General features: G+C 37.4%; 1 protein-coding gene across 4 annotated transcripts; it reads right to left on the minus strand.

The window, feature by feature from the left end:
• Positions 1–549: 549 nt before the first annotated feature.
• On the minus strand, positions 550–26,998 carry LOC126827808 (eukaryotic translation initiation factor 4 gamma 3). Of its 4 annotated transcripts, none has more exons than XM_056102577.1 (20): positions 26,763–26,998; positions 19,249–19,296; positions 15,636–15,737; positions 15,270–15,407; positions 14,302–14,361; positions 13,705–13,845; positions 12,688–12,767; positions 12,320–12,476; positions 11,889–11,993; positions 11,580–11,745; positions 9,189–9,301; positions 8,812–8,954; positions 6,204–6,758; positions 5,863–6,046; positions 5,448–5,620; positions 4,754–4,958; positions 3,953–4,189; positions 3,377–3,458; positions 2,373–2,516; positions 551–875 (listed from the first exon to the last, which is right to left on the minus strand). In XM_056102577.1, the coding sequence occupies exons 2-20, from the start codon at positions 19,273–19,275 to the stop codon at positions 700–702; spliced, it is 2,988 nt and encodes a 995-aa protein (XP_055958552.1). In that variant the 5' UTR covers positions 19,276–19,296; positions 26,763–26,998; the 3' UTR covers positions 551–699. The 4 variants fall into 4 exon arrangements, with proteins under 4 accessions (XP_055958553.1, XP_055958552.1, XP_055958551.1 ...); XM_056102576.1 differs by having other exon boundaries at positions 26,571–26,998; XM_056102578.1 differs by lacking the exons at positions 6,204–6,758; positions 26,763–26,998 and having other exon boundaries at positions 550–875.

Below are 26,998 nucleotides of genomic sequence, written 5' to 3' on the forward strand. Positions count from 1 at the left end.
GACATTTTTGTTCAAATCAGATGACTCTTTAACCTTGGTTAAAATGTCATATAAAAATATTAATAAATAAAAAAGTTTTTTGTAAAAATTTAAATTTTCAAAATTTGGCGCCTAATATCTTCCAAGATTTGTCGAAAATCAAAAATCAAAAGTAACATAGCTATGTCCCCTGTTTCTGGCTATGTCAAAATGCATCATATGCTAATATTACGGCAATATTTCAAAAAACGACATTTTCGGTGATTTCGGACATTTCGCAATGTCGCAGAACGCCGGGAATAGCTTTAATCTCTAAGTCACACCCACTTTCCCAGTAAAACTGAAGACATTGTATCGATCCGACAAGAAGTTGCTGAGATATAAGCAAATTGGAAAAAAAAAATAATAATAATAAGAAGAATAATAATAAGAATAATTTTAACAAAAACAATAGTGTTTCACACAAGCTACGCAGTGTGAAACCCTAACTAGCCACTTCTACACTTACACCTTGTCACATACAAGTGCATATCCAAATTAAGAGTGTACTAACTTATGGTTCAACTTTATTTCATGTGGACTCATGACCTTACTTCTTGTCACACACAAGATGTTCAATTTAAAAGTGGGCGTATGAAAACAAATTTAAAAAAATTGGTTTGCAAAAATTAAGTGCATTATCAAAATTGTTCAACAATCAAAATTTTAAAGTGGAAGTTCTCAGCTTTCATCCTGTTCGCCTTCCTTTAGCCAGGCAAAGAAATGAACAACTTGTTTCATGGCAACTCCTTTTCCTTCCTGTTCCGCGGGGTCGTTACTATTAGACCATTGATTAAAGGCATCTTCAGATATAATATCCTCATCGTACAAGGTTTCAAAGAATGTTCTCAGCACACCTGAAAGAGAGAGAAATGGAATTTAACATTCACTCGACAGAATTTATTCAATCACCAGGCCCCGAGTTCACGAAGCATTCTCAGACTTAAGAATTTACTCAACTTTCAATCACTGTTTATGACAATATCTTTGATCCAGAAACACAAAACTTTGCACATAGTTTCTTATTGATGTATTTGATATATTAAAACAACACAAGTTTTATAAAGGGCTATATCTTAGTTAAAATAAGGCAAACAATTTTGAGTAAATTCTTCACTGAAGTCTGAGAATGCTTTGTGAACTCTTGAGCCTGGTTTCTACAGCCATTTTTAAAATATAACAATATAACTATTCTGACTGATCGATCTACTAACCACGATGCACTGACTATTCTGGCCGATCGATCTACTAGCCATGTATTGACTATTCTGACCGATCAATCTACTAACCAAGATGCACTGATTATTCAGACCGATCGATCTACTAACCACGATGCACTGACCATTCAGACCGATCGATCTACTAACCACGATGCACTGACCATTCTGACTGATCGATCTACTAACCATGATGTATTGACTATTCTGACTGATTGATCTACTAACCACGACCTATTGAATATTCTGACTCATCAATCTACTAACCACGATGTATTGACTATTCAGAAACGAAATGAAATGGAGTCCAACATCCTGCTTTTCTGCACGACTGGGCTAATGAAGATGGGAATACACCATTAAGTGTGTTGTGAGGGAAATCTTGTGTTACAGCCTACTCATATCAAATTTCAACTGCACGACACTCTCAATAAGTACACAGGACCTTGGCTTTTTTTTAACTCGTACAATGTTACAAATGACATTTAAAAGAAGCAAATCAGTACGAGGAATTCTGTCTGTCATCATTAGAAATAAGATTGGGATAACTATAGTTCATCATTTTGCTAATTGTGAATTCGTAAATTGTAAATGGCCAAAAATATTGAAATAACATTATTAAGCCACCAGATACACGAGTCGCAAAACCGTTGGCAAATAGAATGAAAAGTATATGGGGTTTAATGTCAAATTTTTCTGAAGTGTGTGTTTCCAATATCAACAAGGGGAATCCATGCTCAGTAATTTGTCTGCGATATCACCTCGGTGGAAGCGGACGTAAAATACAACTAACTCATCATCATCATGCTCAGTAATCCCAATGACTTTTTACATTTCTAAGTGGCTAAATATGCAGTGTAAGGGAGAGAATTTTAACATATGAAATCACAAAAAACCTGTTCCAAAATTGATCACTTCCACAAATAGCTAAATATACAAATAACATTGGATGATAAAATATATAAATAACATTGAATAATAAAATATACAAATAACATTGAATAATAAAATTGGAATAATAAAATATACAAATAAAATTGGAATAATTAAATATACAAATAACATTGGAATAATAAAATATACAAATAACATTGGAATAATAAAATGGATTTCAATAATAAGTAGATGTTTAATTACCTCCGGGATGTTGAAGTTCTTTAACAAAAGCTTGTAGAGCATATAATGCCTGTATTTCAAATTCTTGTTGACTATCTAAATATTTTACTAATAACGACTGACGTTGTTTAATAACATTTTCATTCACTTTATAATTTGGCCCTTCTGAAAAATAACAGAATTAGAATTATAGAATACTTCTAAATGTAGATTTTGTTCTTATATCGAATTCCAATTATCAAGGGATCTTTTACGCATGAGCCAAGTTATCGGCATTACATAAAGAGTGTAGCCTCGATTGTCATTGCTACCGTTGTTACGATAAATAACAATCGTGATCATACATTTTTACATCAGCCGTAAAACGTATTTAGTGTGTTTAAGTGGTTTACATTTTCACACAACAATTTAACTAGTTGCACATTTACAGGAAATACGTTAACTCAAATATTCAACAAATATTAAACATGACATTTTAAATAGCAAATCAGTACGAGGAATTCTGTCTGTCATCATTAGAAATAAGACAGGGATAACTATAGTTCATCATCTTGCTAATTGTCAAGTTGTAAATCGCAAAAAAACATTGTATAGAATGGAAATGAAATTAGGGAGAGAGAGAAATGGTGTTTAACGTCCACTCCACACAAATTAGGTCATTTTAAGACTAACATATGGTTCGATTTTATTTCAATAATTCGCTTGTGTGTAGGGATCTTTAGCAGTTGGAGGAAACTGGAGGACCCAGAGAAAACCCACGAGGTTGGAGGAAATGAAATTGGTATTTCAGAGGAATACCCAAGAGAGGTTGGCCAGTAGACCCTCGTCACAAGTAATTTTGAGATCGAAACCATGCCATTTGACTCAATGACAGACTTTATAATTTACTACGCACGGGTTAACCCATTAGGCCACCCTATTCCCCCCTCCCAATCACCAAAATGAAATCGAGTTTAACGACAACAGTTCACTCGTTCCCGATTTTATAAACAGGGAAAAAATAATCAAAATAGATCAACACTCACCAGATACGGCACTTTTACAGACGACAGTCATCAACGTACGAATAAACTTGGGATTTTTCGTAGATTCATCTGGGATGTTGGCCTGAAAAGATATTTAAATTATATTCGGAACAATCACCCCGAGAAGAGAGAGAGAGAGAGAGAGAGAGAGAGACAGAGAAAATGGGGTTTAACGTCCACTCGACATAAACTAAGTCATTTCGGGACTAACATATGGTTTAATCTTATTTCAATAATTCGCTTGCGTGTAGGAGTCTTTAGCAGTGGGAGGAAACTAGAGGACCCGGAGAAACCCACGAGGTTGAACATGCGACCCTACTCCTTGTCACGTACAACCGGGCATTCGAAACCACGTCAGTCGACTCAATGACAGACTTTATGATAGAGCGCGCGCACGCTAACCATTCAGCCATCCACCCCCCCACACCCAGAGAAAACCCACAAGGTTGGACTGGCGATCCTACAAGTGAGGAATCGAAAACGAGACACCTCGACGGACCGCATGACCTAAAACACATGCCTGAGATTATTCGGCCACCCAACCCCAATATCTTGCATCTTGCATCTTTTTCTTACCTCAATCCAATCAAACATATGTTCATTATCAAAATTCACATCACGTAAACGAACTAATAATTGTTCTTGAATAGTTTCAAACGACACTTTATCCACAGGAGTGGAAGGCTGAGAATCGGCCGCAACTGTAAATTCTAACTTTTCATCAGCCAAAAATTCGGTAACATTTTTAGCAGACACAAAATCAGTCCATTCTAATGCAGAACTCTTCCATAAAGACGCAACTTTCTTGTGTCCCTGGAAAATATAAATCAATATTTGTCAATATTCTGTATATAAACGTAAAATAGGGATTGAAAAGTGAATAGACAATTTCAGTCCAATTACTCTACGTGAAGTTATTCAATAATCAAGAATAAGTCTCGATTATCTATTTCATCATTAAATTTTCAAATGGCACCAGTGTTCTAAATCTACTTAAAATCAAGACTATCAGAAGGTCCATCGAGTTGACGATGGGCCTGTCATGTGAATACATGTCTAATAGTAAGTGCAGGAGGACCGCACTACACGTAAAACAAAAATCTACAAGATAAACCTGCGGACAAGACAGAAAATAGAAATTGCACCAAATAAACAAATATCAAATCAAGTGAATTTTAACATCTAGACGAAGGATCTGCAGTAGGCACAATTAGCTCTTACATTATGCCTCTTTGCTTCCGTATACAGTTTTGATCTGTAAATCATTGGCATCCATATTTGAATATTCTATCTACTGTCAAGTCGAAGTATGACAGTGGGAATAAATGAGACGTCCGTGAGATAATCCACAACGCAAAGACACTTGACGATACTTACCAATCGTTGACTAGCGTCATGCAGAACAGCCGCCACAACCACTCCAGACTTGCCACTGGCTTGTAAAGGTTCACACGCTTGTTTCAGGAAATTTAATGGTACACTTCCATCTTGGATCATAGGACCGATCAATTCCCCTAAATACTGCCAAATCTTTGGAATATCAATCTCCATATCTTCTGCTATTTGTAACGTTTGATTCAATCTAAAATAAAGTAATTCTATGTTAATAAATCATCAGAAATACTTTGTCGTGGTTCAAATTTATTTCAATAATTTGCTTGTACATAGAGGTCTTTAGCAGTGGGAGGAAACTGGAGGACCCAGAGAAAACCCGCCACTTGACTCAATGGCTGAAATGAAATGGGGTTTAAGGCCCAACGGGGCTAATGACGACTAGCATATGCTATACTGTAATTTTGTCTGCATAGAGGCGCTATGGCCTGTCTTATTTTGTCCGTCAATCGATGTGCAATTGTTCAAAGAGCAAGCATGGCAAATTTAATGTCAATCGGATTCAAATTGGCCGAACTTGTTTAAAAAAGAGATGCTCCCAGAAAAACAAGATTACAACAAAGTGTTGGAATCATTTCTTAGTTCAGAGCTCAAGGAAGAAACTTTCTAAAAGACTTGATGCCTTGAGTCACCATCAGGGTTCTTTGTTACCAATATTCCACGCTGAATTTGTACTTACCCTTTAAGGTAGGAATCAACCGAGATTATTTTTTTGCTAACTAAATCATGATGAAGATGTCCGGTTTGTTGACGTGCTTTAGACGATCTTTCTAACACATGATTAATAGAGAATTCTATAAATAAATGGACAGTTGCTGGATTGCTGATCTCGGAAACACACATTAAAGCTTCCTGTAAAACACAATAACCAAACTCTATAAATCACATTCACTCATCAACAAATATATATTAGTTAATCTACAGGTAATATACCAAGAACAACCCAAAACATTAGTAAAATACCCCGGACGAACCAAACATTAGTTAATCCACAGGTAATATACCCAAACATTGTATAATCCCCAAAAGGTAAATTATTAATTATACATAAAGATTGCCTTGTTTCCATGGTAACCAAGCTCCAGTATATTTACCTTGAGATCATTAATATGAAGATATTCATCAATTATTGTTTTTGTTTTCTTTTCCATTTCATCTTCTGATAAAATACCAGGAACCGGAGCAGCTTCTGGTTTATCCATTCTTGGTTCTCGGGATCGGCTTCTTTCTCTACTGGCAGGATTAGAAGATGAGGGCGTCGTCCTTCCAGTTAGATTCCTTTAAACCAAGAATTTTGTATCTAAAGATGCATTATGTAAAAGATAAATCTGCCTGTTGGCTTTAAATGTTTTATTATTTTGACATTTATTAACATGGCAAGCCTATAATTAACTCTCTAGCTTCTTGCATATATAACATGTTCCACGATATTTACCTGACTTGAGCTATAGCTCTGTCTCTTTCTCCCTCCATTGAAGATCGTGGCGTTAAACGACCTCGACCAAATCCTCCATCCTGTCCATGATTTCTGCTATCGCTACGAGCAGGACTGATTCCACGACCAAATGGTCTACCACCTTCCTCTTCAGTATGTAATCCAGTACGAGCAGGACTGATTCCACGACCAAATGGTCTACCACCTTCCTCTTCAGTACGTAATCCAGTACGAGCAGGACTGATTCCACGACCAAATGGTCTACCACCTTTCTCTTCAGTACGTAATCCAGTACGAGCAGAACTGATTCCACGACCAAATGGTCTACCGCCTTCCTCTTCAGTATGTAATCCAGTACGAGCAGGACTGATTCCACGACCAAATGGTCTACCGCCTTCCTCTTCAGTATGTAATCCAGTACGAGCAGGACTGATTCCACGACCAAATGGTCTACCGCCTTCCTCTTCAGTACGTAATCCAGTACGAGCAGGACTGATTCCACGACCAAATGGTCTACCACCTTCCTCTTCAGTACGAAATCCAGTAAACCTACAGCTAGATAAACATAGTTTTAAAGGAGCCGAGTCTTTAACTCAATAAAAATAAAATAAAACCAAGTACGAACAATCCAAACCATTAGACAAAATTCGAAGTCCTAAAAAACTGTATAGGCAATATCATCTACAGTCTTTGACATTGAAAACACGAATTATTTGTCAATTTAAATCAACATTGATGTTGTCATCTTACTGGGAAATGGTGGGCATCTGATATCCAATATTTAAGACAAAATAAACATTTTACCATTGGTACACGAATCGTGTAACAGAATGCGTTTCAGCGCCATTTGTAATAAGGGATTCAAGGAACGAGGCTAGACATATTCCGCAAGTCATGTCAAAAATATGTGACGCTATATTTTTATCTGGAGAGCATGCGTAATAAATACTACAGGTGTAGACTGGAATAACCAGACGCTAGAGATTGCCATTCGAATGAGACAATGCATATTGAACATAACTGATTTGAAATTAAGAGTAAAAACGAAAACTAATGAATGGCAATCAGTTTATAAATATACATTCATATCTTATTATTATATACGTTGCAACCCATTTGTGTTAATTTCTAGGTCCCAAATATTTGCGATTTATCTCCTTTAAACCTTTAAAGGGAATATTATCAAGTACCCACTTGCTAGGAATACACGAAATGAAATGGGGTTTCACGTCCTACCGTTCTGCACTCACCGGGCTAATGAAGCAGCATATACACCTTACAGTGTGCTATGAGAGAAAATATTCCCCGTTCAGAGACAATTAGGGCTACTCGTATTTCTAATTCTGTCACAGGTTCGTTTTTGTACATGTCAAAATGTACACAGGGCTTTGATTTTTTTTTTGTACCATCCGAACAACTAGACGACGTCCTTGACAGGACCTACATCCCGCATTATTATCAAAGGACATTTACACAAGCGACCTTGATTTTTCGTATCATCTGAACAGGCTGGAAAATCCTGGGCATCTATCTCAGCCGGACCTGATACTGAAGAGTATACAGTTATACAGAAGATTAACCCTTCACCTTTTTAACAAGTAGCTGTATGGTTGATTTAGTCATGATAAACGATCATTGTAGACACACTCCTTAACCTCTAATTGACTGCATGGTTAATTAAGTCATGATAAACGATCATTGTAGACCATGCTCCTTGACCTCTGGTTAATAAAGGCATGATAAACTAATAAAGTCGATTGAAAACACACCCTCCTTAACCTCTACTAGTGGCTGTGTGATTAATTAAGTCATGATCAACTATCACCAGCATCTGATTAGATATATGTTACAGTGTATAGAACACTGACTCCTTAACCTCTACTAGTGGCTGTGTGATTAATTATGGCATGATCAACTATCACCAGTATCTGATTAAATATATGTTACAGTGTATAGAACACTGACCCATTTACCTCTACTAGTGGCTGTGCGATTAATTAAGGTATGATCAACTACCACCAGCATCTGATTAAATATATGTTACAGTGTAGAACACTGACCCCTTTACCTCTACAGGTAGCTGTATAGTTAAACAAGATACTCCAGCATACTCTTGTAGATAATGTAAATATATGTTAGAGTATGTTTCTTAATTATGTTCTTAATTATGTGGAACAGTATTTAACAGATTGCCGCAGGCTTAATGCAAACAAACATTATTGTACCATGGACGGGAAATCTTCCTTTGTTCTTTTCGTTGAATAAGCAGATTGTTTTCTCTCTAGAAGATTGGGTGGAGCTTAAGCGTGCAATAACTAGACATGTTCAATGTTATTGCACTCTTTTACTGGTTTGCACTAGTTTTGGTAGAAATCATATAAAGAAGTGGGGTGGGTTTTCAGCGCAATTACAACAAGCATGTTGAGCAGGTGTCAATATTACGCTTCATTCGTTAACAGGTTTAACATTTCGGCATATGGCCTCGATGTTTAAACCTGTTAACTCATGAAAGCCGTGCTATAAATATAACTTATTTATTTCCAATGAATGGTTCGTTTAGATCGTCAAGCTAACCAGAAATGGAAATCAAAACGAATTCTATAATTACCTATTAGCAGGAGCTTTAGCCGGTGAATCGCCTTCTTGAGACGACGAATTTATATGATCACCATTATTACTTCCTCGACCCCAAACACCAAATCGAGATGAACCTCCTCCAGGTCCCACCTGGATGTTCTCATCTACTGTAGTCTGGAATATAAGGATTTTGTTTTACGTTAGAGCATACTTTTTATGTGTGTGAATAATTAGATAATTTTTATCAAGTCAGGCAATATCAGTAACGAGGAATTCAACTGTCATCATTAAATATAAGACAGGGATAACTTTAGTCATCATTTTGCCCCTTTGTTCGGAACCATTTTTTTTTTTTTTTTTTATATATCAACAGACGAAATCTACATTAAATTGACTTAAAATTATTACCTTGGTAATTTTCATTTTTGACAGATCTATGTTACGGAGAGGTTTAGAAGCGACAGTATTCCAGCCATCATCATTACGTTGATTATTCTGTTGTGGTCCTCCTCTATTTGGGGCTGCAAATAAACAAATTATATATCAAAAGTTCTTTATTCTGACTTATTTAAACTATTATTTTGACATTTACAGGTCTTTATTTTGGCTTTAAATGTTATATTCACATGAAAATAAAAAGGTGAATAATACAAATTTATACTTAGGATGATAAGCACGCACACCATTTCATTTCTATTATTAATCTTAGTACAGTTTAATTTAGACCAAATTAAGGTAAAATTAGACCAATGCATACAGTCCAATTTATTACTGCTAGAATATACTATTCAAAAAAAGTAGGGGATATTTGATTTTGGGGGCATAATACTAAAATATGCAAATGACTACGAAAAAAGTCACTATAGAACCTAACAGAAGAAACATTTCCAGTTACATGTGACGCCCAAACGCACCAATAGCTACCGCATGGAATGCAGGTGATGCTTGGGATCATCATGGGGGTCCAACCCAAGATTTGCACGACTCTGACTTTGAATGTTACAGTCATTGTGGCATTGAATTCCAGGGTGGAAACATCAGTTTAATTGTTTTAGTGACCAGAAAACAAATTTTGATATGCGTCGGCTTACCCAAAATGAAAGGTTACGTGCCCTTGGCATGCTACAGATCGGCACAACACAGGCGGTTGTGGCGCGGACGATGAATGTTTCTCAGTCTGTCATAAGCAGGCTATGGTCCAGATACCGTGATACACAATCTGTACAGGACAGACCACGCTCAGGTCGACCAAGGGCGACAACTCAAGCCCAGGATCGATTTATCCGTACCTTGGCCTTGAGAAATCGTGTCATCACAGCAAATCAGATCAGCGCTCGTCTTCAAACAGACACTGGTGTGAGAGTGAGTGGCCAGACGATTCGGAATCGACTGCATAGGGGTCACCTTCGCGCCCGACGTCCTCGCGTGATCCCTTGTTTGAGAGATCATCACATTCAGGCAAGACGTCGTTGGTGTAGGGATCGTCAACACTGGGATAATCGACGCTGGAGCAATGTGATGTTTTCAGATGAGTCAAGGTTCACTGTTGATTTTTTTGACAGACGTAGGAGGGTGTGGCGTCGTCGAAACGAGCGCTTCCAAGACGTTAACGTCATCAGACATGATCGATTTGGGGGTGGTTCTGTTATGGTGTGGGGAGGCATCACTGTTGCTGGAAGAACGGCTTTACATGTTGTTGCAGGGCGTGTTACAGGCCAGTACTACCGGGACAACATCTTGGCAGTCCATGTTGTGCCGTTCGCACGACGTCATAGCCGCCGTTTCATCTTCCAGGATGACAACGCAAGATGTCACAGGGCCAGGATCGTTACAGGTTACCTCCAACAACAGAACATCACCACATTACCTTGGCCAGCACCGAGTCCCGACCTCTCCCCCATCGAGCATGTCTGGGACATGCTTGGACAGAGGTTACGTCAACGTCAACAACGTCCTGCCAATGTCCAAGAACTTGCTGCTGCGTTGCAACAGGAATGGGACAATCTGGACCAAAATGACCTTAGACGTCTCATTAGGAGTATGCCACGTCGGATCAATGCTTGTTTGGCAAACAGAGGAGGATTTACCAGTTACTGACTTGGTTGTGATGCTGTGGTAACTTTGCTGTTTGACCCCGGGTATCATTTTACCCTTATAATGGTCAGTCTGTGCCTTACTTAGTCTAACGATCATTTGGAATAAATCGATGAATGTGAACTTCATTTCATTTTGTCATTTGTTTCTTCGTCAGTTTCATTAGGTGACTTTAATAACACTTAAAAATCAAATATCCCCTACTTTTTTTGAATAGTATATAACAGGAGAGCCACTGTGGCTAAGTGAGTAAGACGCTGGCTCGCTAACCTGGAGGTCGCGGGTTCGCTTGGTTTCCCCCTGTCGTTCAGAGATCTTGTGTACACATTGGTGTGCAAGTAAGAAATTCCTTCGCAGTTGGAATTCGATATAAGAGTAGGCCATAGTGCCACTGTCCAGGCAAAATTTCCCTCATAGCACACTGTATGGCATATATACCCTTCATTAGCCCAGTCGAATCAGAACAGTAGGACGTTAAACCCTGTTACATTTCATTTAATTACTTTCAGTAGGCCTACCACTGATTGCAACATCAATATGTATTCTATTGGCAGACCAAGTAACTCTGAACCCTTGAACCATCAGATTTTACCGTTATTTCATTAGCTGACAAAAGGGATTTATTTATTTTGAAAAGAAATATGTATGTTCGCCCTTGGTATTCTATATTAACCAGCCATGTAATAAAAAAATACATTAACTTACGTCCTCCACCACGAGATCGTCCACCATCACGGCTCTGTTTATTTGAACTTTGAGGTGGATTCTGGGATAGCATATAAGTTCTCTGTGCGTTTTCTTTAGCAGCTTCTTTATGGATCTGATCGATAGTTTTAGGATTATTATCTTCTCTTCTTGGCACCCAGTTACACTACAATATAAATATATTATTCATCAATGAACATCAAATAATTCAATATATAAACATTGTGTTCAAGCAAGTTATATCCAGATATAGGGAACAATAAAACAATGAATCACTGATCAGAAATAGCTGAACAACGAAAAACTCACCAATCGTAAATCTATAACATCCTGTAACATAAATCGTACTCTTGACGATGTTTTCTTCTCTCCAACGATTTTCTGCATTTTCTGAAAGTACTGATCTACTCGAGGCTGAAAGATAAAAGAATTTCTTAGCAAATCGTGATGACAAAAATAAACATGTCGCTTACAGTTGATATCAAGCAAAATCAAAAATAGTAAAGAGTATGTCAGCTCGATCAGGTGATGATTATCCAGCCCCAGATGTCAATGGAAAGTAACCACTCCTATTTACTGGGTTGCCTGCTGGATGTCCGAGAATAGTAACCCCTTCTTTCCCGGTTAACCCTTCTGTCTGCATGATGGCCGAAGTAAATATCTCCCCCTTCCTGCATGAAATTCAAATATGGTTAGGATCAATTTTATTACTCAACAACATCAAGTGTAGTATGTCTTACCTTAGCCTTTTCTTTATCCAATTCTTTTCCTATTGTGGTTAATAATCTACATAAACATTCTAAATTCTCTTCATCTCTCGACCGTAATAATTTAAATACACAATCATGCATAATATTCTCCGTTAACATTTTTAATTTAAATAATTCTCCTATAAATCTGTAAAAAGACAATCGGACAATAAACCTACTGATAAAATCAATCTGACAATATCAGTAACAAGAAATTCAATTGTCATCATTTTACCTGAATACCATCCAACAAAGATAATTTTCATTACGTTTAGAATTATAAATATTGATATATTTCTGGACCTTACAACAAATGATATAGTGATTAATGGCGAGTCAGCATCAAGCGGGCTATTTACCTGATATTTCTTATAGATCTTCTCCTGGCTGTCGTTGCAGCAATCTCCATTTCTTCTTGTAATTGTTTCTTGACATCTTCCTGGAAATAACAAATTATAAATATCTTGTACAAATCACCCAAATCATTTCTACCTCTCCTGTAAATTTCAACCGTCAATGGTTCTTGTACGTGCACATCAATATATAGTCAGAGTCAGGTGGATATGGGTAAACCTTTCTATATCATTTAAACAACGAGCACCATTGAAAACTTCCACAGGTTCCTCACGGTCCAACCTGGTATTTGAACCTGATTCAAAATGCCATAAAGTATGTTGAGTGGATATTAAAGGAGCTAAATCGCTTATATTTAGGACCTAGAAATTGACACAAATGGGTCGCAACGCATGTAATAATGTCATATAAATGTATATAAACTGATTCACGTTCAGTCGTTTCTGTTTTTACTCTAATTTCAAATCAGTCATGTTCGGCGAATACGCCAGAAGGCTCATTTTAATGGAAACCTCTAGCGTCTAGTTATTCCAGTCTACACCAATAGTATATATTGCACATGCTCTCCAGATAAGAATATGTCGTCACCGTTCGACATGACTGGTGGAATATGTCTAGCCTCGTTCTTCGAGTCCCTTGTTACAAATGGCGCCGAAACGAATTATGGCACACAATTCATGTACCAATGGTAAAATGTTTATTTTGTCTTAAATATTGGATATCAGAAGCCTGCCTTTTCACGGTAAGATCATAACATCAATGTTGATTTAAACTGACAAATAATTCGTGTTTTCAATGTCGAAGACTTTGGGTGATATTGAGTTAAAGACTTCGCTACTTTAAACACCATTTCTCTCTGTTACATTCTAGGTAATGGTGTGGTGCCCGTCTTGGTCCGCTTACATGGCCCCTGTCAAATATTAGGGCCCCTGTCAGGTGGAGAGAAGGGAATAACTGGTCAGGTAACAGGTCTTCTGTCAGGTGAAGAGAACAGGTGATATAAAAGTCAACATTTTACTCACTGAAACAGCTTCATCTATTTTCTTCTGTCGTGCTTTTAAATCTGCATCTTTATCTTTCTCAAATTCTCTCTGACATTTAGTTAATAAAATAACCCGGAAATTTATTTTCTCACCTGGTTTGCTATCAGATGGAACCTTCAACTGTAAATAAATTATAATCATTTTGTTCTATCAGTTACCATTACTAATCAGTCCAATCAATTCTGTGAAATTTCTTTTAAAAAGTGGGGGTGGGGGAATTCCGTGAAAAATTGAGGGTGAAACCTTCAAATAATGCTTGAATAATAGAAGAATTTGATAATAAACAAGGTTAATGCTTATCATTCGACACATACTTAATCATTTCGGGACTAACATATTATGGCATCGTTTTATTTCAATAAATTGATTGCGCGTACCGTATGGTTGCTTTATCTGTGGTGGGTGGGGGCTGGTATAAAACCTTGTCAAACGACCCCACCCTGTGTTGTTGAAAAAATTACATAAAACAACAAAGGCACATTGCAAGGAAACGACACATACGCCCACAGCAGCTAAGTCGTCCAAGTCATCTACAAGGGTTGTCATTAGAGGATAAAATTTGTTTGATGTACGTACCTGCATAAGATATCTACACATATTAGCATATGTTACACTATACATTGGTTCACTCACAGCCTATAAAATATAGATAAAACAATATTACTTATACAACTATTAGCCTAAGATACGACTCAGATCTTAAAAGCTGAATGGAATCAAGCTGGCAATATCAGTAACGAGGAATTCAGCTGTCATCATTTAATATAAGACAGGGATAACTTTAGTCATCAATATGCCGTAATTCCATTGGACTTTTAAATTATTTCCCCATAAAGACTTTTTTCGTCATCACCACAGTTATATCATCAATTTGTCAAACTGGACTCCTGTGATGCTCTGTGAGCAATAAATTCACTATTACCATGACAGAGAGAGAGAGAGAAATGGGGTTTACATCCACTCGACACAAACTGGGTCATTTCGGGACTAATATATGGTTTAATTTTATTTCAATAATTCGCTTGCACGTAGGGGTCTTTAGCAGTGAGAGGAAACCGGAGGACCCGGAGAAAACCCACGAGGTTGGACAGGCGACCCTACTCCTTGTCACGTACAACCAGGGATTCGAAACCACGCCAGTTGGCTCAATGACAGGCTTTATGATACAGCACGCACGTGCTAACCATTCGGCCATCCAACCCCCCTTACCATGACAGAGCTACACATATAAACACCTTAATTGTATGGTCATTGAACACGGCACCCATCCTGATACAGTTGGTAGGGTTGGGGGTTTTTTTCTTGTGAAAGAATTAAGAAATATGCCAAAAATTTAAGCTTCTTTAAAATATTACTTTCAACTGTTTTTAATGTCAAGGGCACAAGGTGCCTGTCGTAACAAACTTCATGTATAAAAAGAAAATCCGTAGCAATCAACCTCCTTGTAACAACCCTAAAGGTCCTTATTGGCACATAGCTGGATATTTTGGTGGCAATACCAACTCCTCCCCCCACTGAATATAAATTTTTTGTAAAATTCTCACCTGTTCATATATTAAATCTGTGACACCTTTTAATCTTGTTTCTGTGTCGATATTTAAATCCTGAACTTGTTTTAATAAAGTCTTGAATTTCTGGGGAGTTAATTTATTCAAAATACTTTTCACACGTTTATAGATTCCCTGAAAGATTAGACAAGCTTTATGTAATGGCAAGATTATGGATTCTACAGTCGGATGATAACATTAGCCTCTACAAGGTATGATCAAATTCTCTCAAATGTTATCTGAGGTGAGATTAAGAAAGCGAGACTTAAATCTCCCGATGTGTTTCAAGCACTGGTGATAATTTGTCCCGTGATAATGTGTCCCAGTCAGTGTAAATTGATCCTTAACATCTAGACAGTTTACCTGTGTTCTGGCTTCAGTTTCATCAAGCTCCTCACTTTTAGCTGTTTCAAAGATTCTACCTGGTCGCCAAGGATATTCAGCTTTATGCAGTTGGTAAATTTCCTGAAATAAAAATCAAATGCAAGATTAGAAAATTTGTAGGTTATGACACGACTCTTGAGTTTTTAATGTTTGCAAGCCACAACGATACTCTGCTTTAAGAGAAATGAAAAGAAATGTCCTACTTTTCTGCTCCTATACTGGGCTAATGAAGACGGGCATACGCCATACAGTGTGCTATGAGGGAAATTTTGCCCGGGCAGCGGCACTATCGCCTACTCTTATATCGAATTCCAACTGCCAGGGGATCTTTTACGTGCATTCCAATATATACACGGGACCTGGGTTTTTTCGTCTCATCCGAAGGACTAGACAGCTGTCCTTGTCAGGCCCTCCATCCTGCATCACTGACAAGGGGAAACCACGTCGGAAAATCCTGATGAACTTTCTCGGCCAATGCAGGGATCGAACAGGCTAGCGAGCCAGCGTCTTACCCACTTAGCCACCGTGGCTCCCACCGGTTCCATAATCCCCGCATCGCTCCATGTTTAAAAGAGTGGTATGAAATAACATAACTCCAATCTACGGAAGCTCAAATACGAACTATTTTGATTTCCTATTTCGATTTTTAATTTTGAAAAATAATTTCTAATTTCTATTTTTAGTTTTCTATTTTGTAGAATAATTTTTAATTTTCTCATTTTTTATTTCCTATTTTTATTTTTAATTTTGTAATTGTTATTTTTGTAAAATAATTGTTATTTTTGTAAAATAATTGTTATTTTTGTAAAATAATTGTTATTTTTGTAAAATAATTGTTATTTTTGTAAAATAATTGTTATTTTTGTAAAATAATTGTTATTTTTGTAAAATAATTGTTAATTTTGTAAAATAATTGTTAATTTTGTAAAATAATTGGGTTTTTTTGTAAATAACTTTTAATTTTGTAAAATAATTTTTAATTTTGTACGATATTGGTAGGATAATTTTGAATTTTGCAAGACAATTTTGAATTTTGCAGGATAATTTTGAATTTTGCATTTTAACTTTGAATTTTGCAGGCTAATTTTGAATTTTGCAGGCTAATTTTGAATTTTGCAGGCTAATTTTCAATTTTGCAGGCTAATTTTTTAATTTTGCAGGAAATTTTTTATTTTGCAGGATAATTTTGAATTTTGCAGGATAATATTTAATTTGGCAGGATAATTTTTAATTTGGCAGGATAATTTTTAATTTGGCAGGATAATTTTTAATTTGGCAGGATAATTTTTAATTTGTAAATATTCGAACCCAGTTTACATTTGTCAGTGCATCTGGTTCTTCCAACATAATCAGATGTACACATCGGTAGTTCATTTAAAAGACCCCTTGGCAGTTGCAGTTATAGAAATTTGGCAGAAAATCTCAAGTCCTATAAAGTTAAGATTACTGGGTTTTTTTGTCATAAGATCAAATCCATTTCAGTCTTGTTCTACAGGGTTGTGAGGGGTATCAAAAAAAACCCCATTTATTTCAACATTTATTTCTATACAAATTGACAAATAGCAAGATGATGACCTAAGTTATCTCTGTCTTATTTCTAATGATGAGACAGAACTCCTCGTACTGATTTGCTGAAATTCAATAGGTTTCTTCGTCTCAGTAATTTGAATGAGGCATACAAATTTCATACAAATCAGATGATAACGTTGGTCGTTAGTCGCTAGAGCGTTCACATGGTGCAACAGAGTGAAACAAGGGTCATAACTAGACTTCTTCTTCAATCATTTTCAGAAGTCAGATGATCTGTAGGGTGTTCACAAGAAATTGTGAACGGACGGACGAGGGCGGCGGCGATATACGGCCAATTGGAACCCTGTAACACAAACCATTCAATGATTCTTCTACTTTCAAATTAGACATGGGTTACAGTAAACGTAGTGTAAATCAGTTTCTAAGACTTCAGGATTTAATCCCAAACTTTATTTCACTCACTTATACAGAAAGTCTGTCATTGAGACAAGTGGAGTAGATTCGATTTCCCGCTTATACGTGACAAGGATTAGGGTCACCTGTTCAACCTCGTGGGCTTTCTCCCGATCCTCCGGTTTCCTCCCACTGCTAAAGACCCCTACACGCGAACGAATCATTGAAATAAAAATTGAACCGCATGTTAGTCCCGAAATGACCTAGTTCGTGTCAAATGGACGTTAAACCCCATTTCTCTCTTTTTCTTATGTAGATATTAATCTATGTGAAACCTCCGATTAATCTATTTTAAAAATAATATAAATCCCTAACAGGCAAAATGATGACTGAAGTTATCCCTGTCTTATATTTAATGATGACAGATGAATTCCTCGTTACTGATATTGCCATAATGCTTTAATAGTTTTATTTATTGGGCCATGTCGACAGGGCTCCCATACAATCCACAATCTTGCCATAACATTTCAGGAAATCTACAAACATGTGAAAGGGATTTTGAATGAATTAACTACAGAGAATTTCCAGACTTTATCAAAAGAAGTTCAGGATTTAAATATTGACACAGAAACAAGATTAAAAGGTGTCACAGATTTAATATTTGCAAAGGTGAGAATTTTACTAGAAATTTATGGTGCTGACAAAAAAGTCTTAATGTGCAAATAATTGCCAGCTTGATTCCATTCTGCTTTTAAGATCCGAGTTGTTGTATATTTATCTTATGCTAACAGTTGTTTTATCTATATTTTATAGGCTGTGAGTGAACCAGCGTTTAGTGTGGTCTGTGCTAACATGTGTAGAGATCTTATGAAGGTACGTATATCAAAACAAACTTTCTCCTCTAAAAAACATCTCATCCTCATCTTGCTTCTATGGAAGAAAAAGTTAAAACCCAAAACTATTTAATGCTTGATCTGTTATGAATGAGAGGCCCATGAAGGGGACCATAACTCGCGTCTGCGTGTGGGGGTGTGGGTGGAGGGGAGTCAGAGGTTTGCGCTGGTAGTTGACCAAATAATGGGCCTATGGTACAGAAAGCTATTCACATAACTTGGACAGTTTGAGGCACCCTCATACAAAGCTATCTTGGGATATACCAGTATTAATATATCAGGAATATTTACATACATCAAGTGCTAAAGGGTTTAGGAATATCAAAGTTGTACACATACGCTAACGCCCTCTGGTGTAATAATGTTGATAATTTCATTATATTTTTCTGGACATTTTCATTTCAAGATTTTAACTTCATAACTTTTTGAAACGTAGAAAATATTTTCATAAGAGTTCAAATTCCAGATTTTTTTTTGATACTTTCAGAAACCAATGAATTGATTTCTTTGTCGTGTAAAATTAAGAAATTATTTTTTAATTTTAATATTTAATGATATATAAAAGTTACCGATAAAACGCCGAAAATGAAACATAAAGTCAATTTTTTGTTTAAAATGTTGATTTTGTGCATGAAATGTTGACATAAGAATGTGGAAACAAGAATCATTAATTTAGAATGTTGCGTTCATGTCTAAAATGTTCAAACTGGAATGTAGAAACAAGGGTCATTAATATTGTCCCATTTGGTCTTCCATAGTCTGCAGGTTGAACCTACCTGTAAATAGTTGCCTTGAGAATCCATTATGTTGTTGGAATCGCCTCGCTTAAAAAAAAAATGAAATGGATTAGAGTTTTAACGTCCTACTATCCTGAACCGACAGCAATGGAATTCCAACTGTCAAGGGTTATTTTACGTGGACGGACGGGTGTTTTTTATACGCCCACATTTTCATGTGGACGTATATTGTCGTCGGCCCTGTCCGTCCGTCCACAATTCGTTTGTTGACACTCTACAGGTCACATTTTGTATCAGATTTTGACGAAACTTGAAATATAGGTATATCTCCAAAAGATCTCGATTCCTTTCGTTATTGCCATTTATCGGACTATAACTTTATGGATTATGGCCCCTGGTTGTACGAAAAATCACGTTTTTAGCTTGTGGACACTCTAGAGGCCACAATTTTGACCTGATTTTGATGAAACCTGAAATGCATGTATATCGGATCGTAACTTCCCTGTTTTTGAAATATTATAGAAAGAACGACCAGCTCTTTATCTAAATCTTACATAATGCATCTTTAAGCTTTTATCTTCTTCAATGATCCTTATACTTTGATAAAAAAAACAAACAGGTGGATTATAATTCCACGTAAAGTCGGAAACAAATTTCACCATTTTGATTTTTCTGGTGCTCGTGATGACTCACGTTTCATGCTGATATGCTTTCCACTTAAGGGGATGTTGTCTCTTCCTATTGCACATTAAATAAGCTGCGGACTTTAATCGTGACAGGGAGAGCCTTGACGACCGACGACCGGCGTCCTGGAAGGCCATCATCAGTAACCATTAAGGACAACATTACCCGGGTGCATGACATGGTGATGACTGATCGACGATTAACCACTCGACTAAGTTACGAATGACCACGAATCTCTGCAAGATGGGTGCCATAGCTTTTGACTGTGGATCAGACGCGTGTCAGATTCCTGACGCCCTATGACAATTTGCGCCGTTTTGAAGCAGGTCCTGATAATTCTTGGCCAGATTTGTAACCATGGATGTGACCGGTTTCAAAAAATGAAAAAGGAACTAGCCGGTCGCCATTTTTCCTAGTAATGATGACACACCATGTCAGCTGTGAACGACTATTTTATGGTGACTGAATAAAATGTCCTCCTGACCGGCACCCAAGCCTTGCAACATTGAAGGCAAAAGTGTGTACCCCTCGAAGGGAACTATGTAGAAAATGAAAACCACTGTCTTTGTGCAGGTATTTTACAGATCGGCTTAGAACTTTTCAGCCAGTCCTCGTACATTAGAGACACCTGGCGCTTTTCACGGGTAAAGATGTCTTCACGGAAACAGATGTCTTTACAGAAACAAGCATTTTCAACGATAATCAGATAATCAAGACTTTGTTTGTTAGCGTAAAAATGGTAGCAATCAGGGCCAATTTTAACGTGCCTACATGTACGTGCTATGTAGCCTTGTGAACCTAGCATGATTGTATGGGGAAACTTTGATATCATTATAATCATCGACCACTTTCGATTTCTGTTTCAAAAGTTTTGTATTATTGACCTATTCTCACCACCACCTAAAGCATGAAAATTACATGGCAGAACACCCTTGGGTGAAGGTGACAGTGAAGGATCATTTGCCTTTGAATCGACTTTAGATGTTTCTTTGGACTGTTGAAGATACTGCCACACGGTTATAAATATGTTAATGATACTGCCACACGGTTATAAATATGTTAATGATACTGCCACACGGTTATAAATATGTTGATGATACTGCCACACGGTTATAAATATGTTAATGATACTGCCACACGGTTATAAATATGTTGATGATACTGCCACACGGTTATAAATATGTTGATGATACTGGCACACGGTTATAAATATGTTAATAATACTGGCACACGGTTATAAATATGTTAATGATACTGCCACACGGTTATAAATATGTTAATGATACTGCCACACGGTTATAAATATGTTGATGATACTGGCACACGGTTATAAATATGTTAATAATACTGGCACACGGTTATAAATATGTTAATAATACTGGCACACGGTTATAAATATGTTAATGATACTGCCACACGGTTATAAATATGTTAATAATACTGGCACACGGTTATAAATATGTTAATGATACTGCCACTGGGTTATAAATATGTTGATGATACTGACACACGGTTATAAATTTGTTAATAATACTGGCACACGGTTATAAATATGTTGATGATACTGGCACACGGTTATAAATATGTTCATGATACTGCCACACGGTTATAAATATGTTGATGATACTGGCACACGGTTATAAATATGTTGATGATACTGGCACACGGTTATAAATATGTTGATGATACTGGCACACGGTTATAAATATGTTAATAATAATGGCACACGGTTATAAATATGTTGATGATACTGCCACACGGTTATAAATATGTTAATAATACTGGCACACGGTTATAAATATGTTAATGATACTGCCACACGGTTATAAATATGTTAATGATACTGCCACACGGTTATAAATATGTTGATGATACTGACACACGGTTATAAATATGTTAATGATACTGACACACGGTTATAAATATGTTAATGATACTGACACTGACACACGGTTATAAATATGTTAATGATACTGACACACGGTTATAAACATGTTAATGATACTGACACACGGTTATAAATATGTTAATGATACTGACACACGGTTATAAATATGTTAATGATACTGACACACGGTTATAAATATGTTAATGATACTGACACACGGTTATAAATATGTTAATGATACTGACACATGGTTATAAATATGTTAATGATACTGCCACACGGTTATAAATATGTTAATGATACTGACACACGGTTATAAATATGTTAATGATACTGCCACACGGTTATAAATATGTTAATGATACTGCCACACGGTTATAAATATGTTAATAATACTGGCACACGGTTATAAATATGTTAATGATACTGCCACACGGTTATAAATACCGGTATGTTAATAATACTGACACACGGTTATAAATATAAATATGTTAATTCTGTTATATTTTGCTTATAAAATTGTAAGCGTGAAATCGTGTTATCGGAAGTCAAATTCTGGACATTTATTTATTCATTTGTAGGTAATGGCGGGCATTTAAAAGACTATTTCATACAGATCAGATTATAAATTCCATCTTTTGAGGGTTCAAATGGTCAAAACTGAAACAAGGGTCTTAAATCTGGAAGTAAATTACAGAAATTGTTCAAATTTGATAGGAACTTTAAATAATGCATATAAACTTCATACAGATCGGACGATAACTTTTGTTATCTAAGCGTTCCCAGGGTTCAACAAAGTGAAACAAGGGCCATAACTCTACAACTAATTAACGAAAATTCAATAAGATTCTTTGTTTCGCTGATTTAAAGGATGCATATAACTTTCAGACAGATCGGATGACAACTTTTGTTGTTAGAGTGTCCACAAGGTTCAACAAAGTAAAACAAGAGCCATAACCCTAGACGTATTTAATGTCCCCGTCAGACCGGGTTGGCATCCTTACTGCGCTACTAACTGCGACCGTACGGCGACTAGAAAATGCACAAGGTCGCCGGCAAACGTGAACACAACGCAAGAAAGTGTCCCAAAAATTACAAACTTGAAAAAAGTCGCGTTCTCACAGCTGTCCAGGTCAGATCGCAGAACCTTCGCGTTTGTTTTGAACATGCTCAAAACAAACGCCGTGACTCGGCGATCATTGGCGACCATGGAAACCACAGCACGATATTTGGCGTTTCCACCACACTTATGGCGATCTTGACGCGCTCTGAGACCATTTCCGCAATAAGGACGCCACCCAGGTCTGACGGGGGTATAAAGGAAATTGCTGAAATTCAACCAGATTCTTCGTGTCACTGATTTAAATAACGCATATAAATTTCATACATCATACAGGTCGGACGATATCTTTTGTCGTTAGAGCATTCAAAGGGTTCGACAAAGTTAAACAAGGGGCATTACTCTAGACATAATTAACGGAAATTGCTGAAATTCATCAGGCTTTTTCGAAATAAACGGAAATTATTGAAATTAAATAGGATTCTTCCTCTCGGTAATGTTAACAACATTAATCAATTTCAAAACAATCAAATAATAAGTGTAGTCTGTTCTCAATATAGTGTGGACTAAGGACGAACAGACCGTCGGAGGGAGGCGGCGGCAATATACGACCATGTGGGCGTTAAAAAGGGGTCCTGGTAGCAATGCCAATCGAGAATATACTGTTTTTCAAATAGTCAGAACACAGAATACATAATATAACCATAACAAAGTTTGGATTAACAGAAATAAAAGATGAAGGCGCTATTGCACTTTCGTACCTCTACCAGTTCCCGTGGTCGTAGGAACTTGAAATTATTAGAGGATGTTAAGGGGGGCTAGCAATGACCACACACCAAATTTCAGCCGAATCGATAAATAACTTTTTATTTTACCGACCTTTTAATTTCTAACGAGAGAAAACTTCATCCGTTTGATGCCATTTGCTTTGTTTACTAATTAGACTTGAATAACAAGACACTAAGACGGAAACCGACTCGAATAACAAGACACTTAGACGGAAACCGATACACTGCACTAGCTGCCTAACACTGCAGTTCATAAAAATTAATTAATTTTCGTATACTTTAATTTTTGCGCGAAGCCACCATTTTCTATAAAATACTATTTGGTGTTGATCAGTGGATTGGCCTTTAGGTGTAAATATTGCCGTGACCTTGATTTTGACCTTGAGGCCAAACTTCCCATCCATATCGGGGCCTTTGCGTTTATGCTTGCCGTGGCCTTATTTCTTACTGTATTATCAAAGTTAATGTTCGAGGTGAAAGCAGAGATGACGTCCTCCAGAAAAGATATATTTGGGTTAAAGTCGTAGGTCAAAGTCATGTTACAGAAAACTAAATTCAAACTTTTCGAAGTCATTTTTGGGACATTTGACCTTGACTTACGACCTTGACCCCTAACCATTTTCGAAGGCTATCACATTGGCTTGAATCATGAACGTTTACCTTGGTCCTATCGCACACTGCTCGGTCAGAAAACGGTCAAACGCAGAGGGTCCGTGTCCGAAAGGAAGTCAATGGGCGTGGTCAATGTGAAAGGTCGTGGTGACCTCCACTAGTCACCGTTAACCATCCGTAACCTTGACTCTGACCTTGAGTCCAAACGTCCCATCCATCTCGGGCCCTTTGCGTTTATGCTTGCCGTGGCCTTATTTCTAACTGTATTATCAAAGTTAATGTTCGAGGTGAAAGCAGAGACGACATCCTCCAGAAAAGATAATTGGGTCAAAGTCGTAGGTCAAGGTCATCTTACAGAAAACTAAACTCGGACTTTTCAAAGTCAGTTTTGGGACATTTGACCTTGACTTACGACCTTGACCTCGTAACCATTTTCGAAGGCTATCACCTTGGCTTGAACCATCGACGTTTACTTTGGTCCTGTCGCACACTGTTCGGTCAGAAAAGGGTCAAACGCAAAGGGCCCGTGTCCGAAAGGAAGTGAATGGGCGTGGTCAATGTGAAAGGTCGTGGTGACCTCCACTAGTCACCGTTAACCATCCGTGACCTTGACTTTGACCTTGAGTCCAAACTTCCTATCCATCTCGGGCCCTTTTCGTTTATGCTTGCCGTGACCCTATTTCTAACTGTATTATCAAAGTTAATGCTTGAGGTGAAAGCAGAGACAACGTCCTTCAGAAAAGTTAAAAAGGTCAAAGTCGTAGGTCAAGGTCATGTTACAGAAAACTAAACTCAAACTTTTCAAAGTCAGTTTTGGGACATTTGACCTTGACTTACGACCTTGACCCCGGAACCATTTTCGAAGGCTATCAACTTGGCTTGAATCATGGGCGTTTACCTTGGTCCTGTCGCACACTGCTCGGTCAGAAAACGGTCAAACGCAGAGGGGCCCGTGCCCGAAAGGAAGTCAATGGGCGTGGAGTTTAGTTTTCTGTAACATGACCTTGACCTACAACTTTGACCCAATTATCTTTTCTGAATGACGCCGTCTCTGCTTTCACCTCGAACATTAACTTTGATAATACAGTAAGAAATAAGGTCACGGCACGCATAAACGCAAAGGCCCCGAGATGGATGGGAAGTTCGGACTCTAGGTCAGGGTCAAGGTCACGGATGGTTAACGGTGACTAGTGGAGGTCACTACGACCTTTCACATTGACCACGCCCATTGACTTCCTTTCGGACACGGGCCCCTCTCCGTTTGACCCTTTTCTGACCGAGCAGTGTGTGACAGAACCAAGGTAAACGTCCATGATTCAAGCCAAGGTGATAGCCTTCGAAAATGGTTACGGGGTCAAGGTCGTAAGTCAAGGTCAAATGTCCAAAAAATGACTTTGAAAAGTTTGAGTTTAGTTTTCTGTTACATGACCTTGACCTACGACTATGACCCAATTATCTTTTCCGAAGGATGTCGTCTCTGCTTTCCCCTCGAACATTAACTTTGAAAATACAGTAAGAAATAAGGCCACGGCAATCATAAACGCAAAGGCCCTGATATGGATGGGAAGTTAAGACTCAAGGTCAAAATCAAGGTCACGGCAATATTCACACCTAAAGGCCAATCCACTGATCAACACCAAATAGTATTTTAGAGAACATGGTGGCTTCGCGCAAAAATTAAAGTATACGAAAATTATATTAATTTTTATGAACTGCAGAGATAGGCAGCTAGTGCAGTGTGTCGGTTTCCGTCTTAGTGTCTTGTTATTCGAGTCTAAATAGTAAACAAAGCAAATGGCGTCAAACAGATAAAGTTCTCTCTCGTTAGAAATTAAAAGGTCGGTAAAATAAAAAGTTATTGGTCGATTCGGCTGAAATTTGGTGTGTGGTCATTGCTAGTTCCCCTTAACATCCTCTAATAATTTCAAGTTCCTACGACCACGGGAACTGGTAGAGGTACGAAAGTGCAATAGCGCCTTTATTATAACATGTACAATAATATCAAAATACTAAATATAGCCCAACTTCGGTGTCTGACTCGAATTCTAATCTACCAATCAATCGTTTACCGGCCAGGGAGATTGAACCGTCGGAAGAAAATTTTGAAAACTTAACTTCCTCAAACACGTTTTCCTGCTATTCCAGCCCGTGAATACAGCAAGCTCATATAGCCTACAAAAATGCCAACGTGAATGATACCGTGGACTTAAAAAAAAAAGTACTTGATTTTAATGTAATCATTATTTAGGCTGGCCGAACATTTTGAAAATTTAGACCTGCTGTGTGTTTATCGTTTAGCGGGACAATATTGTTACCAGATCGTTCTTACCGTAGTTGATTGGAACCCCTGTGTCAGCTAGTATTTGATGTTCTTCAAATCGACGTAGTAAGGTAGCAACAAAGGCTAGTTTCTTGGAAAAGCTCTCTTAAAATCTTATCTTATCTTGAAACGGTTTGAAGATCTAGGCCTGCCGTGTGTTCATCGTTTAGCGGGACAATATTGTTACCAGATCTTTCTTACCGTAGTTGATTGGAACCTCTGTGTCAGCTAGTATTTGATGTTCTTCAAATCGACGTATTGGTAGCAGCAATAGTAGGCCTAACATTTTCTTAGAATACGACTGGGCGGTTTCTATTATCATTTTAGAAAACGAGTGTGGGTTTTCCCATTATAAATTGAAAGTGAAAATAGGCTAATGGTTGGTTAACGACTGATTCATCATAGCCTCGGTCACCCAGAACATCCTAGTCTTCAGC

The sequence above is a fragment of the Patella vulgata genome, chromosome 7 (genome assembly GCF_932274485.2).
Source record: "Patella vulgata chromosome 7, xgPatVulg1.2, whole genome shotgun sequence".
NCBI classification, from domain to species: Eukaryota; Metazoa; Mollusca; class Gastropoda; family Patellidae; genus Patella; species Patella vulgata.

Excerpts from the sequence above, each read along its gene's own strand:
- LOC126827808 (XM_056102577.1), bottom strand. The coding sequence starts at position 19,275 with ATGGATTCTCAAGGCAACTATTTACAG. Across the intron at positions 14,362-15,269 it reads CAGATTTAATATATGAACAG|GCTGTGAGTGAACCAATGTA; the intron begins GTGAGAATTTTA and ends TATATTTTATAG. Across the intron at positions 3,459-3,952 it reads ATATGTTTGATTGGATTGAG|GCCAACATCCCAGATGAATC; the intron begins GTAAGAAAAAGA and ends ATATCTTTTCAG.